Genomic DNA, 13,101 nt, shown 5'->3' on the forward strand with positions numbered 1-13,101 from the left:
CTCTGTGGGGTTCTTCATTGTGAAGTGTTTACACAACAAAATGTGTCCTTGTGATAAAACAATGCCACTCTGTCCTCGTCTGCGCTGTGGTGCCTTTCAAAAGCTCAGCTGCTCTCGTCCGCCTGCGCCTGAGCTCATAAATCAGAGGACTGAACGACAACCCTGCTAACCCACAGCGATGCCATCCTCCAATTCCTCTGCCTGACGCACACGCGCGCACGCACACACACAGACTTGTGAGGACACATTATTGACATAATGCATTCCCTAGCCCCTTAACCTAACCTTAACCCTAACCCTTAAAAGCAGGTCTTAACTCTGAAAAAGCCCTTTAAGGTCTTTAAGTGTTTGGGACTTCACAAAGACACACACTGAGGACACTTGCTTTGATGCTAAACTAAAGTGACATTTTATGTGCATGACACAAACAAGTCCTGATTTAACATCCATTCTGATTTCATCAGGTATATTTCTGTAGAAAAACAACAACAAACACTAATCTGATTTTACAAAAACATTTGGACGCTATCACGCTAACTGAATGATATGTGTTGGTTTTATTTTTAAATCACTTTGTCGTTCAGCTCATTTAATCAAATTATCCGGGTCCCTTTAGCTCTGAAGGGACAGAGACAAAGAAAACACAGATTCTGGATTCAGAACTGTTTTGACGGAGGATTTTTGAATTGGTCATGTAACTTAGCGAACACCATTTATCTGATGCAATTTGCATTTAACTAAATATAATAAGATGTGAGAATCAATCGCATTACAGTACATAACGGATCTCGTCCTCATGTCTTCACAGGATCATGAGTCACGTCAGCGAGTCTAACAACATTACGAACAAGAGTGTCTTTCTGATGTGATAGAGCTGTGTTTTCTTTCCAGCTGCACTCTGAGGATGTGTCACAATCCTTCATGACCTCTAACGATGATCCTGCAATCGCCCTAACTCACTTTCCTTTCTTACTCTTGATCTATGACAAAGTCTTTACTAAAGAGAGAGAGCCAGAGATATCTATTCTACCGTTATTATACTCACATGCAGAATAAACCGGCCGATAAACAAACTGCAAGGTTAAGCGGTTTGTTTTCCCTTCACTGCCCGAACACACTCGAGTTTGTCCGTCGCCGTTTGAAAATAGCATTTTAAAAATGGGGACATTGTTGGATGGACTGTGTGTGTGGAAAGCAGCCTTGAAATTCATTTAGGCTTTGTTAATTCTTTTGTGCTGCACAATTAACACCTTACTTCCTGTCACCCACACTTAAAATGGTGCAAAGAGACTTTGCAAATGTAGGTGTTTAATTACCACCTCTGAAACTTGAGACATATAGTATATCTTCACCTCTTTGTTGCGCTTTCCTCTAAAAATAAGTCACACACACACACACACAATTAATAATTAGACTCGAGAGTCAGTAATGGTCTGTAATAGAAATCTGCCTTTGGTCTCATCTGTCCTCAGGTCGCTCTCTGTTGGACAGGCTGTGTCTGCATCACGGGGACCAGTCGACAGAAGACGAGGCGAAGGAGTTGTGTCAGCGAATGTTGCTCCAGGGTTTGTTGCAGCCTTTCAGCAATGGCTCCCCGGAGCTGCACGGTGGCATCACCTCCTCAGCAGCGTTTCATGTAAGACCATCATCATCTAACATCATCTTCTTCAATTCAGCTCAGCTGAAAGCTGAGGTTCAGGAGAAATGTTCAAACCAATGCAGTCGCGCTACATATTATATTATATGCGGTCTTCTAAGGCCAATGGTTCTCAAACTGTGGTACCACAGTCTGAAGTATTTTATGTGAGGAAGAGGAGGAGGATGAGAAAGTCTGTAGCTGACTTTGCTCGGCTCGTTTACGCCACTGTTTTTTAATGTTGGTAATAATGGTTGAGAGCTCAATATTTTCTCAGGTATAAAAAGTTATTCTACTGTCATCCATTCATTTATCCACCCAGGCAGTTCATTATTTAAACAGCATTGATGCATGCAGTCAGGTTGACCTGATCCAATATGATTTCATGAATATTAAATTCTCCACAGTCACCGCAGCTGGAGCTCCATCTTTATGAATGTCGTATAAAGTTTTAAATTTAGCAACAGTCTTCTTTTTTGGAGAAGTTGCACAATGTTGCAGCTGAGTATCCCTCACTTAACTCTTCCCACATGTGCTGGAGAACCTATGTAGCTTTCAATTAGCACCAAAACTCGACAGGTGTGCTTAGTTTTTTTCGTTTAGTTGGTCCAAAATGGCGGTCAGCAGCTCCTGGTGTAAACATAGCAGACCCAGACTGGGCTAATGAAAAACAACAGTCCGTACACTTGTAGAAAATGAAGTATAAATATTTAATTTTCAATTTGTTGCCCTGAAGTTATTAGAGCTACACGACAGTCTGTATGTACTGGTGTGTTCTATCTCGGCTGCAGATCTCATTTTGTTCATTTGTCTCTTGAACGCTAAGAAGAATGTCATCACGTTATAGTGCACAAATACACACACACACACACACATGGACGTATACATGCTGTTAATCATGCACACACATAAACACACAGACAGTCCAAAAATACACACACATGCCCCTAAAGCTGAGGGGTTTTTTTCTTTTTTCCACATAAATACAAACCTCTCACATCTTTTTCTGCTTGTGTTGTTGGCTCCAAATACAAAGTGGCCTACAGATGCATGAATGTACAGTATGTGCATTCATACACAACAGAGAGAACCTGACACAGCCTTACATGCTCAAATATTCCCTCGCATGGCTGGATTAATGGCGGTCACTCTGACACACACACACACACACACACCAGTGGTTGCGTAGACCATCTGCTGACCATGTTATGCAATAACTCCACATGCTTTCAGCTCAGGCTGCTCTTCCCTGAGCAAAAGAGAAAAGAAACCACTCCTCACTCTCACATAGATTGGCCTGGAGGTCATGCATTACTCAGCCTGACCAAGAGCAACCTTTGCCGTTGCCACTGAAAATACACATCACATTGTTATTGCTCTGTCACACAGCTCATTTCCTTTTAAGACAAGGTTTCCTTTGTTTGTCTCGAAACCTTTTTCTATTACTCCCTTTTTAAAATTCTACAAGGAAATAATTCACTCGCTGCATCACCATCTGTCTTCCTGTTCCCTCTCTCCCTTTCCTTTTATTTCCATCTGCGTTGCTCATCTCCCGTTTGTTTTTTCCCTTTGCTACCTAAATATGGCATTGTTTCCAGTTTCATCACTGTGTTTTAATGGTGAACCGACATATGGGTGTTTTGTTGTTTCAGTTATTCTGGGGTTTGAGGAGGATAATAAAATGTCATAGTGTCATACATTTTACGCTTGGCCAGACAAAAATACTGACAATGGTCTTGTTTCAGCAACAAAAGTCCAGCTAAAAAAAGGATTACGTGCCCGAGGCAAATATCGGCATTCGGTCCCATGTTTATGATTTACATACATTACTTATCTACTCATATAAAACAGATTTGTTATCTTAACTGATTGGTTTGCATTTCACTGTCTCATATTGGCATATCATTTTTTTCACCGCGTGGCTTTAGGCTACACACAACTTTACATTTAAAGCTGATTTGATTTAGGAAAATGGAAACCACCTTATTTATAAAAAGAAACCCCCAGGAAAATGCAAAACAGCCGCACTTCTATATATATACTATAAAGGAAGTCGTCACTGTGAGCTGCAGTTAACCGTGGTCTTTGTCTGAAATATTTGATTTTGGCTAAGTCTCACTTGTGAAAGGGATTTTAATCTTCTGTGTAAAAATAAGTTTGAAATATAAAGGGACACAGAAGTGTTTAGATTCAAAACTCTTGAATGAATGAGCTTTGCTGTCCTCACGGGCGTTTTTAATTGGCTACACGTTTGCAAGAGATTAAGAAAACTATCTGAGAGACATGCATTTATGCATTAAAGGATTACTCAGTTTTCACCAAGGAATATTTTTTGCAACAAGCAGCAGCTTAAGCTTTAGTGTTTTTTTGCCATTGTGTACAAATGTACACGTGGTTATAAAGTGAAAGTAAAAGAGAGGGAGTTTAAATGCAGAATGAATTCTTCTGGTGAGTTTTCAGGTCGTTATTTCTCACCGCAAACGGAAGACAAACCACACACAGGACAGTTAACACCAAATTTACTGCTTATTACCCTCAAGCGTTTCCACATTTGAAGTTTGGAGAAACGGCTTCTACTTACCTCATATATCCACCAGGTGGATGTTGTTTACATTTAATTATGGTTGGTGCATGACACCATATGTTCCCATTGTGTGCCGCATGCAACATAAGTGCGATTCCCTAAAAGGAGCAAAAGTACTTTCAAGCACAAACATGTGATCGTGGATCTTATTTCAATTACACACTTGTTGACTTAACTGTGTGCAGGAGGAACAGCTGTACACCTGGGCATCTGTTGGTCTGCCAGTGTCAGGCTACCTGTGGGAACTCTATGGAGGCCGAGGCACAAACAGAGTGCAGAACCTCAAGTCCTCTTTGCATCAATCATCAGCCAAGACACCAGGAGCTCTACACTCTCCGGTTGGTGAAATCTTTTTTATCAGCCATTTCATTATTCAGTAGTTTGCTCATGATTTTGTTTAGATATCTGCACTTGATCTTTACGCTTTTCAGTGAAAACAAATGTCTGTTAGACTGAAACCATGGTTGAGTTCACACAATCCTGATTGAGCTCCACACGACTCTCTCTGTGTTCCTCTGTGTTTAGAGGGATGGTAACACACTTTAGGTTGAGGAATTATTATCCCCAATTCTCTGAAACATGAGAGAGATGAAACTAATGTTTGAAAGCGAACTTTAAGTTAAGGAATTAACCCTAGGTCTCTGAAACGAGAGGGATGTAGTGACATAAAGAAACAAATAGAGTTGTCCTCTCAAAGAGCTCTGCTAAGTCTGGGCTTTTAAAGCTTTAAAGCAATTTTGTACAGTGGGATAGGGTGTCATTTTTATTATTATTAAAATGATCATTAATATCCTCAGTACAGACAGTTAAGTAGTCAGTATTCAGTGCAGCACTGACAGATGCTCTTCCACCTTATTGAATAATTTAAGTAAAAATCTTAAGCAACAATTGTTTCTCTTTTAGTTTTTTATTGTGTTTTTTTCCATTACACCATCATAGAAGAGTGCATCTGCCCCATACTCTATCACTTGTATGCACTTGAAGAAATCATCAGCAAAATGAATTAACTGCAATGTACTCTCTGTCCACCAGAGGTCAGACTTGTCTTGAAAGACTTGTTAGGTTTTTTTTTTTTTTTCCCAGTGAGCCTCCGTCCTCCTAGAAGAGTTAATAAATTAGAAGAGCCATGGACTGAGCATTCAGTGATGTGACCACAACTGGGGAATGTGTTCTAGCAGACACAGATTCTCCCCATGTGAGGCCCAATGAGACTCGCTGTCTCTTGGGTCAAATCTCTCCGTATCCCCTCATCCCTGCTCTAACCAGCCTGGAGCCAGAGGTCTGATGGAGTCTAGACATAATGGACTTTCTTGACTCTTTTAGCCCATAGCTCTGTCACTAAGCTCCTTTAGTTGTGGGTGTTTCTTGTTTTTTCAAACCATAATTTATTGAATGATAATGTGTTCAAGACTTAGCAGCAAATTTTCAGTCTGATTTTCAATATTTCAGAGCGCACACATTTGCTTTTAATGAAAGTTTCATGCAGGCAAAACAACGTGCACATGCTTGTATGGTTAAATGTTGGGTGAAAATCATTATTTTTGTTCACTGATAGACAGAATCCAGCAGGTTGAAGTCAGGTCAGTCGTCCTCGGAGGATGAAAGTGGTGTCATCCCTCAGCTGGAGCGGACAATCAGTGACCTGCGGATTAGGATTGCTGCGTTGCAGGGCCAGCAGGCCAAAAGCAACGGGGAGAATGTGGACTCTGTGGGCGCTGCCAATCACAACACTTCACACTCAAGAGAAGGAAAAGTGGGCGGGAGGAGCCAGGAGGTGTCTGTCCAGACATCACCTGTGCAGGAGAGATTTAAATTTGATGTGCCTTTCAGTGGAGGATCAGGCAATACTTTGTCCTCCGTTTCGCCCTCCATCCCACAATCTACAGAGAGCTTTGTTTGCACGTGCCAAAAGAGCAGCGCCCGTCCACTTCCACCACCCCCACCCCCACCACCATTACCAATGGGTGTTGTGCCGCCACCTCCACCTCCACCACCTTTACCTGGTTTTGGACCTTGTCCACCACCTCCCCCTCCTCCTCCACTGCCAGGTTTTGGGCCGCCACCACCTCCTCCCTTGCCTGGTGTTAGACTACCACCTCCACCACCCCCTCTGCCTGGTATGGGCCCCCCACCTCCACCCCCTCTGCCTGGAATGGGCCCCCCACCTCCACCCCCTCTGCCTGGAATGGGCCCTCCACCTCCACCCCCTCTGCCTGGAATGGGCCCCCCACCTCCACCGCCACCCCCAGGCTTTGGGCCTCCACCTCCCATGCCCTCCATGTTGGTCCAGGAAGCTGCCGCTGCCAAGGCTATGATCGAGCCCCCCAAGCCAATGAAGCCACTCTACTGGACACGCATACAGCTGCATGCTAAAAAGTAAGGACACGCTGTGTAAAGTGGAGATAGACATGGGTCATTTGCACTAAGGTACACGCTGAACAGTAGAGAATTGAGAGGAAGCTTGTCCACTTAAGATTAAAATCAGCCACATGCTGTGATGGCAATAGAGATGCTAACCTTGTGGAAAATGATAGTGATGCAGTCCAGGCATTGTGGTCAGCAGTGAATCGACTTGTACCAGTTTCCTTAATAAGGCTTGGAAAGTTGTAGTTGAATAAGCGTCTGGAAATAGACTGGATTTACTTACGAGTGCAGAACTTGATACTGAATTATGAACGTAATTTGTTGTCTGACAGATTTGACAATGACGTAACTTATAAATTTGAACTCCACAAAAGATGACAAATGAGTGCTCGTAAAACAGCAGAGGACTAAAATCTATAAATGTCAAACATGACTGTTGTGGTGCAATAACAACATGACTTATAGTAGAAATGTGAGTTTTGTTTTACTTTTCTCAAACAACGCATGTCAGATTAAAGCACGTCTATTTGCGCTGTAAATATTTCCTCTTTCCTGCTGTTTTTAGACAAGCTGGCTCGCTAGTGTGGGAGAAAATCGAGGAGCCGGCTGTGAACTTTGAAGATTTTGTGGAACTGTTCTCGAAAAATGCTGTCAAGGAGAAAAAGAAGCCAATTTCTGACACAATCAGCAAATCCAAGGCTAAGCAGGTACAATAATCACTGTGCTGTGTGTGTTGTGGGAAGGTTTCACCAAAGATGACACGGCAGGACTTTCTCCTCACTGTCTCACTCTCACTCGTCTGATCTGATGTCCTGTTCCTTTCCATTTTTCCCTCTCTGTTGGTCCCTGAGTTGCTCTGAGTGACAGGAGGAACTTCTACAGCCAGACAGTTATTATGTGGTGCGAGCTCTGGCTCCCACCCGACTCCCCCGTGACCATCCAGTGGCACCAAGCCAATGTCTCGCGTGCGGTGAGGAAACCTCACGATGGTGATGACTGTTGAGAGAGTGGGGGGAGAAGGAAAAAACAGGGGGAGGCGGGAGAGGCCAGGGAGCTGTATTTCGTGATGTTGGTCCTCCCATTGTGCTTTCTGTATGACTTGGTTTTATAGTCAGACTGTTTCCCTTCCCGGTGCCCTTTATGACAAACAATATCTACAGTTTAAAGCTGATCTAGTTCGTCATTGTTCTATTAAAATCACCGTCTGAATCATAAATATTGTATGTTTTCCACAGTGGTGGAGGTGGTTTCACCGCTCTAAATGAGAGCAACACAGGATTTACACAGGATCCACAGCTCAGTGGCCTTACCAGCATTCTGACACCTGAACATTCTGCCGATTTCCTGCCATGAAAATGTCTTAATTGCCACTTATTGCAAGACGGGTGTATGTTAACGGCCATAAACCGTGAAGATACTTAAACAAACCACGTGTTCATCAGAGAGATACAGATCAAAAATCTCAATTGTCACAGCCACACGTTTAAGCGTCTTCTACGTTTTAACGTGGAATATACGACACTACAGTAGCTAAGTTAAAGCTCCATTTATATTGATTTCAAATTATTCTCATGGCATCACAACATTCTCTTTGTTATAAAAATGACACAATCACAATGAAAATGTATGCATTTGCTACACTTTGAGATAAGTGGTAAGGGGATTTTCTTGTATTTTTCTACACATCAACCTTGCACATACTGTAGTGTGTTTGTATGACAGATTTTATGATATAACAATATTCAAACACAAAATGCCAAATGTTAAACATCAACAAAGAAGAAGAAGCAATTGAAAAATGGAAATAATGGATGATTAAATTCAGAGTAAGGCAGTACTGTAACAATAGAACACCCACAACCAACCAAATGCTGTACAACAAACAGTATTATAGCAACAACCTGACTGAAATGGTCATTAATGTTGCTCTAAATAAAGCTTTATACAAACTGAACCAAGAAACACTGGCTTCAAGAGCTTAGATTACAACAATCTTTTGTCCGTCTGTCTCTCTCTGTGTCTCTCACAAGAAATTGTCGATACACTGAATGAGTTTGCGCTTCAGAAGAATAACATACGTTCAAACACACTTCAAAAGTAGCCTCCATCGAGCATGTTGACACTCCGGCTGCAGTCGGATGATTGCGTTGACACATTAAAAGGGAATTCTCGTCTATAAACACAAATAAAAGTTGGATGTAGTGATAGTGGTTTGATCTGAGAGATGAAAAACAAGCAGAATGAGTGTCGTGCTCTCCATTAAAACAAACTCCTCTTGCTGTGTTGTTGTGATTGATAGAGCTCTGACTCAGTGCGCTACCACATCGTGAACGAGCCTGTGTTGTGGTTGTCTTGTGAGACACGAGAGACAAATTGAGGTGGGTGTGGGTTTTAATTCCCTTGGTCATCACTGCATGAAACTGCTGGATATTCACCAACACAGCAGTGTGGTGCTGAAGATTGTGGAGTCGGTAATGGTGAAATAAAATCATGGCCAGAACTGTTACTCCAATTTAGAGCCAACCTTTGACATTTGAGGACCAGCTCCAGGCCTCAGAACAATTGATCAATCTCCTCTTACTTACATCCCTTTCAATCCCCCCGTGTCCTGTGAGCCGAAGCCATTTTGTTGATGAGAGGAGACAAGTATTCTCTCCAGAGCTACCGCTGGAGAGCGGCTTTGACGTCAGCTGGCAAAAGCCAGTCTGAAGGCCTCCTCTGACTTCACTATCAGATGTGAAGAAATACTGACATAACCCAGAGTCAAGCTGTGACCCTCGTAGAGGTTTAACAGAAGGTGTTTTACAGTGGAGGCTGCTGTCCACGGTAGCGTGGTGAATTTAAAGATTATGTCATGTTTGATCCGCGGGAGATGTTACAGATTTATACATATTTTCATCTCCTCAATACTTCATGTGCCGTTGATTTGGTTGCTTTATTAGGTTGCGTTCTAATTCTGATTTCTTGTATGGCTGAGTTGTATGTCCTTACATGTGAAACACTTTATTTATGTGTATATCTTCTATTTATTATATTTCAATAGTTGTAAAGTGCCGGAAATCTTCATCCATCCATCATCCAAGCAGGCTGGACCAGGTTATATGAACTGTCCGTTTATATTATTGAAAATAATGACAAAATGTCCTTAATGTGAGTGGTCAGCAGTGAAAACTCCCCAAAACATTCAGGTCTATAATCAGAAATAAGACAGAAGCTGCAAAACCAAAAGTCAAGAAGTTGATGATGGTTGTTGGAGACCAAAAATATGTTTTCAGGCCTCTGCAGAAGAGAGGTCATGCTATTTTTATTTTTTTTTTAGCAAGTGCTACAACACTTAAAAAAAAAAGGTTAATGAAAGCGTGGGTGCATGTTCTGTTCCTGTGACACACTGTTTACAGCTCTTTATATCACTCCTGACGATAATGTTCTCAAAACACCAATTTACTGTGGGTCAAGGGTCAATTGTGATTATAAAACACATACACTCACTCACACACACGTACATGCTGCTATTTTAAAGTGTCTCTCAGCAGCAGCAGCAGCAGCAGCAGCAGCAGCCGTGTAGGGAACAAGTTCTACGTAGGGGATTTGTTTCCTGCATGTGTTTTCAGAGCTGTATGGGTTTAATGACGGGCCGGTTTGACCCTGAAGCGATAAATGGATCAAAAGATCAACGTACAAACGATGTATCTTTAAGGATTTCTTTAAACTTTAAATCTCAGACACACATGGTTCTCATGAGGTTATTAAAAAAAACTATGTATTGGATTAAAATGCAGTAAGTCACGGAACTAGAAAATGATAGTGGAGCCGTCCTCTCTGATATCAGTATGACTAACTCTGTTGAATGCTATTTAAGCCTGTTTTTTTTTTTTTACATTTGGATCAGTGATTTCTACGGATTGAATCAAACTAATGACTTGTTTTCTGAATGCGAATTGCTCCGCTGAAGTGCACCAGCTATCAATGACTTCATGTTGAAGCCACTTGGCATCGTATCTCCAACGGCCTGTCCCCTAAAGCTGTGGTTGAACCAGCAAAACAAAGACAGTTGGGGCCTGGTGATATAACTTCCTGTGTGTTTGAGAAGTCTGTGGTCTCTGTGATCTGGTTTAGATGGAAGCGTTCTGTCTGGATCACAGTAGGCTATGGGTTTCCTGTCCTGTCCCTTTCACCACTCTGCGATATCAGATGCAAACTGCTGCTTGCTTGAGGAGCCATGGTTCATAATAGCCCACTTGGATCCAGTTTTTCATGCATAATAATAACAACTGGCTTGATATTGAAATGTTGGCTGCTTGACAAGTGGAAGTTACTGCAATTCTGCCAGTATTTGTTAATATTGTACTTTTTGGAACAATTTACATCTTGGTATAGTGTAGCATCGGCCGATCATCTTTCCACATTTTTATACTTTTCAATCTGAATTCTGGCAAATACTATAATGTAAACAAAACTTTGCAGATTATATATTTTTTCTAGTCGATCCATGTCGCCTTGCTTTGCTTGGCGAATGAGCCTTTTGTTGTTTAAATTTTCTGTAAGTTTTGAATTACCATACAACCAGATGATGGATGAGGAGAATTGGAGAAGAATGACACAATCTTAATCACTGTAATTAATCTGGATTACTATCATTTTCCCTAATGCTCGCGTGTGCATGGTCTGAAGTATTTGCAGGGATGTTGCTGTATTTTGTTTCCTGGCAGTTATTAAATGTCTTATGTCTTTGTCTACAAATATTAAGTGTGATAGGGCTGCAATGATTATTCGATTAACCGATTACTAAAATAATCATTAACCCTTTTGATACTTGATTAATCGGTTTGAGCACTCTGATTTTTCAGCTTCTTAATTGTGAATATTTTCTGGTTTCAATGCGTTATATAACACAGGAATCATTAACACTGATTCATTTTGGGTTGAAGACCTCATCATATCAAGGTTTGGGAAACACTGATCAACGTGTTTCAATGTTTTCTGACATTTTATGGACCAAACGAGTTGTCGATTAATCGAGAACGTAAGTGACAGATTGATCGCTTATGGAAAATAATCATTAGTTGCAGCCCTAAAACCTACGTATGCTGCATATTCACATTCAGAATCTCGAGATGAGTGTTGTCTTTAGACTCTCTAAGACTCTATCTTTATCTTTATCTCGCTCACAGCATTTTGTGTCATTAACTCTTAGGTGGTGAAGCTTTTGAGCAACAAGCGTTCACAGGCTGTGGGAATTCTGATGTCCAGTATTCATCTTGATATGAAAGACATCCAGAATGGTAAGTGTTATTTGATCATAAACTGTATCTGAACTAGTACTTGAGTATGTGTTGTTGTTATAAACTGTTCTACATTCAATATACTTCTATTTCTTGTATTCCATTTGCTTTTCTGTTGGTGTATATATATGTTATATAAGAGTGTTGTAGGATGGCACAGTCATTCTATCAAGTGATAATCCACAGCTACCATTGGAAGCATTGTATTGCAATTTTAAACAGATATTCGTGGTTGAATATCTTTTTATGGATGAGTTATCATCACTTTCATGATCTGTCTCCTGATATCTGATTTCGCTGCCGCCCTGAGATTCATAGTTATGGATTTGAATAAAACATATTTACAACTATTCACAGCAGACATTTGTGTTCCGGGGATTCATTGTAATATCTTTGGCTGTCTGCTAACTTTCCATCAAGAAACGTTGGTGTAAAGCAGAAGCGATTTAATATAATGAGCAAAACCATAGGAAAACCACGGGTGCAGCTGCTGAATATCAAAAAGACAGCCGTTGACATGACAAGTGAACTATCTCTTCCATTGAACACCAAAATGAAATGTTTGTTCCATTGTTTGCTTTTTTAGAATTTATGTCTTGTTTTTGTCGTATCAAAGGTAGTTTTCCACAATCCGGACGATGACATTTATCCTCAGTTAAACCAAACTATCTTCAGCTGAGTTAAGTGTTGGTTGGAAATATTTCCATGTTGGATAAACATTGCACCTGCTCAACATCAGCACGCTAAGAGTATTTATTATTACAGCCTGCAACCTTTAAATCTTGCTCAAAATTATTCAGGAAGGACTATAAATGAATTGGGTGCTTTGCTAAAACTGAGCTGCATCCAAAAATGCAAAAATCACTCCCAAAATAAAACATTTTATTCCATGTAACAGCAATTTACTCCATATATGCCTTCTTCGGAGCAATAAAGGGTCTTATTCTTTATTAACGAATATATTTTACCCAGAAAACTACACAAACATTAAACCGTGACACCGAATCCCATGATTTCATTAAACAGTGGACACAAGTGTTAGGCGTCTGATTGCATAAAACACATCTTGCTCTCCCTCTGCTGAGCGCTGAGTGAGATTGACTACACTGCTGAGGTCATTTTCCAAAACTTTAACCTCCCTGTAGTCGTTACCTTAATCATAATTCACAGCGTTGCGTGGCATCGGAAATATTTTCCCTTTTGTTTGGTACCCGCTCGTCTGTGTGTCTCCGCAT

The 13,101-nt window shown here is 41.0% G+C and overlaps 1 protein-coding gene across 1 annotated transcript in view; it reads left to right on the top strand.

Annotated features, from left to right (window-relative positions):
- The window catches only part of fmn2a (formin 2a), a 36,951-nt gene that overhangs the window by 5,271 nt on the left and 18,579 nt on the right, over nt 1–13,101 (top strand). Inside the window, exons 3-7 of the mRNA XM_058651181.1 lie at nt 1,473–1,636; nt 4,406–4,558; nt 5,776–6,596; nt 7,150–7,291; nt 11,779–11,866. Coding sequence (XP_058507164.1) covers nt 1,473–1,636; nt 4,406–4,558; nt 5,776–6,596; nt 7,150–7,291; nt 11,779–11,866 — 1,368 coding nt within the window. The remainder of the gene's footprint in view (nt 1–1,472; nt 1,637–4,405; nt 4,559–5,775; nt 6,597–7,149; nt 7,292–11,778; nt 11,867–13,101) is intronic.

Source organism: Solea solea, chromosome 15, assembly GCF_958295425.1.
Source record: "Solea solea chromosome 15, fSolSol10.1, whole genome shotgun sequence".
Lineage (NCBI taxonomy): Eukaryota > Metazoa > Chordata > Actinopteri > Pleuronectiformes > Soleidae > Solea > Solea solea.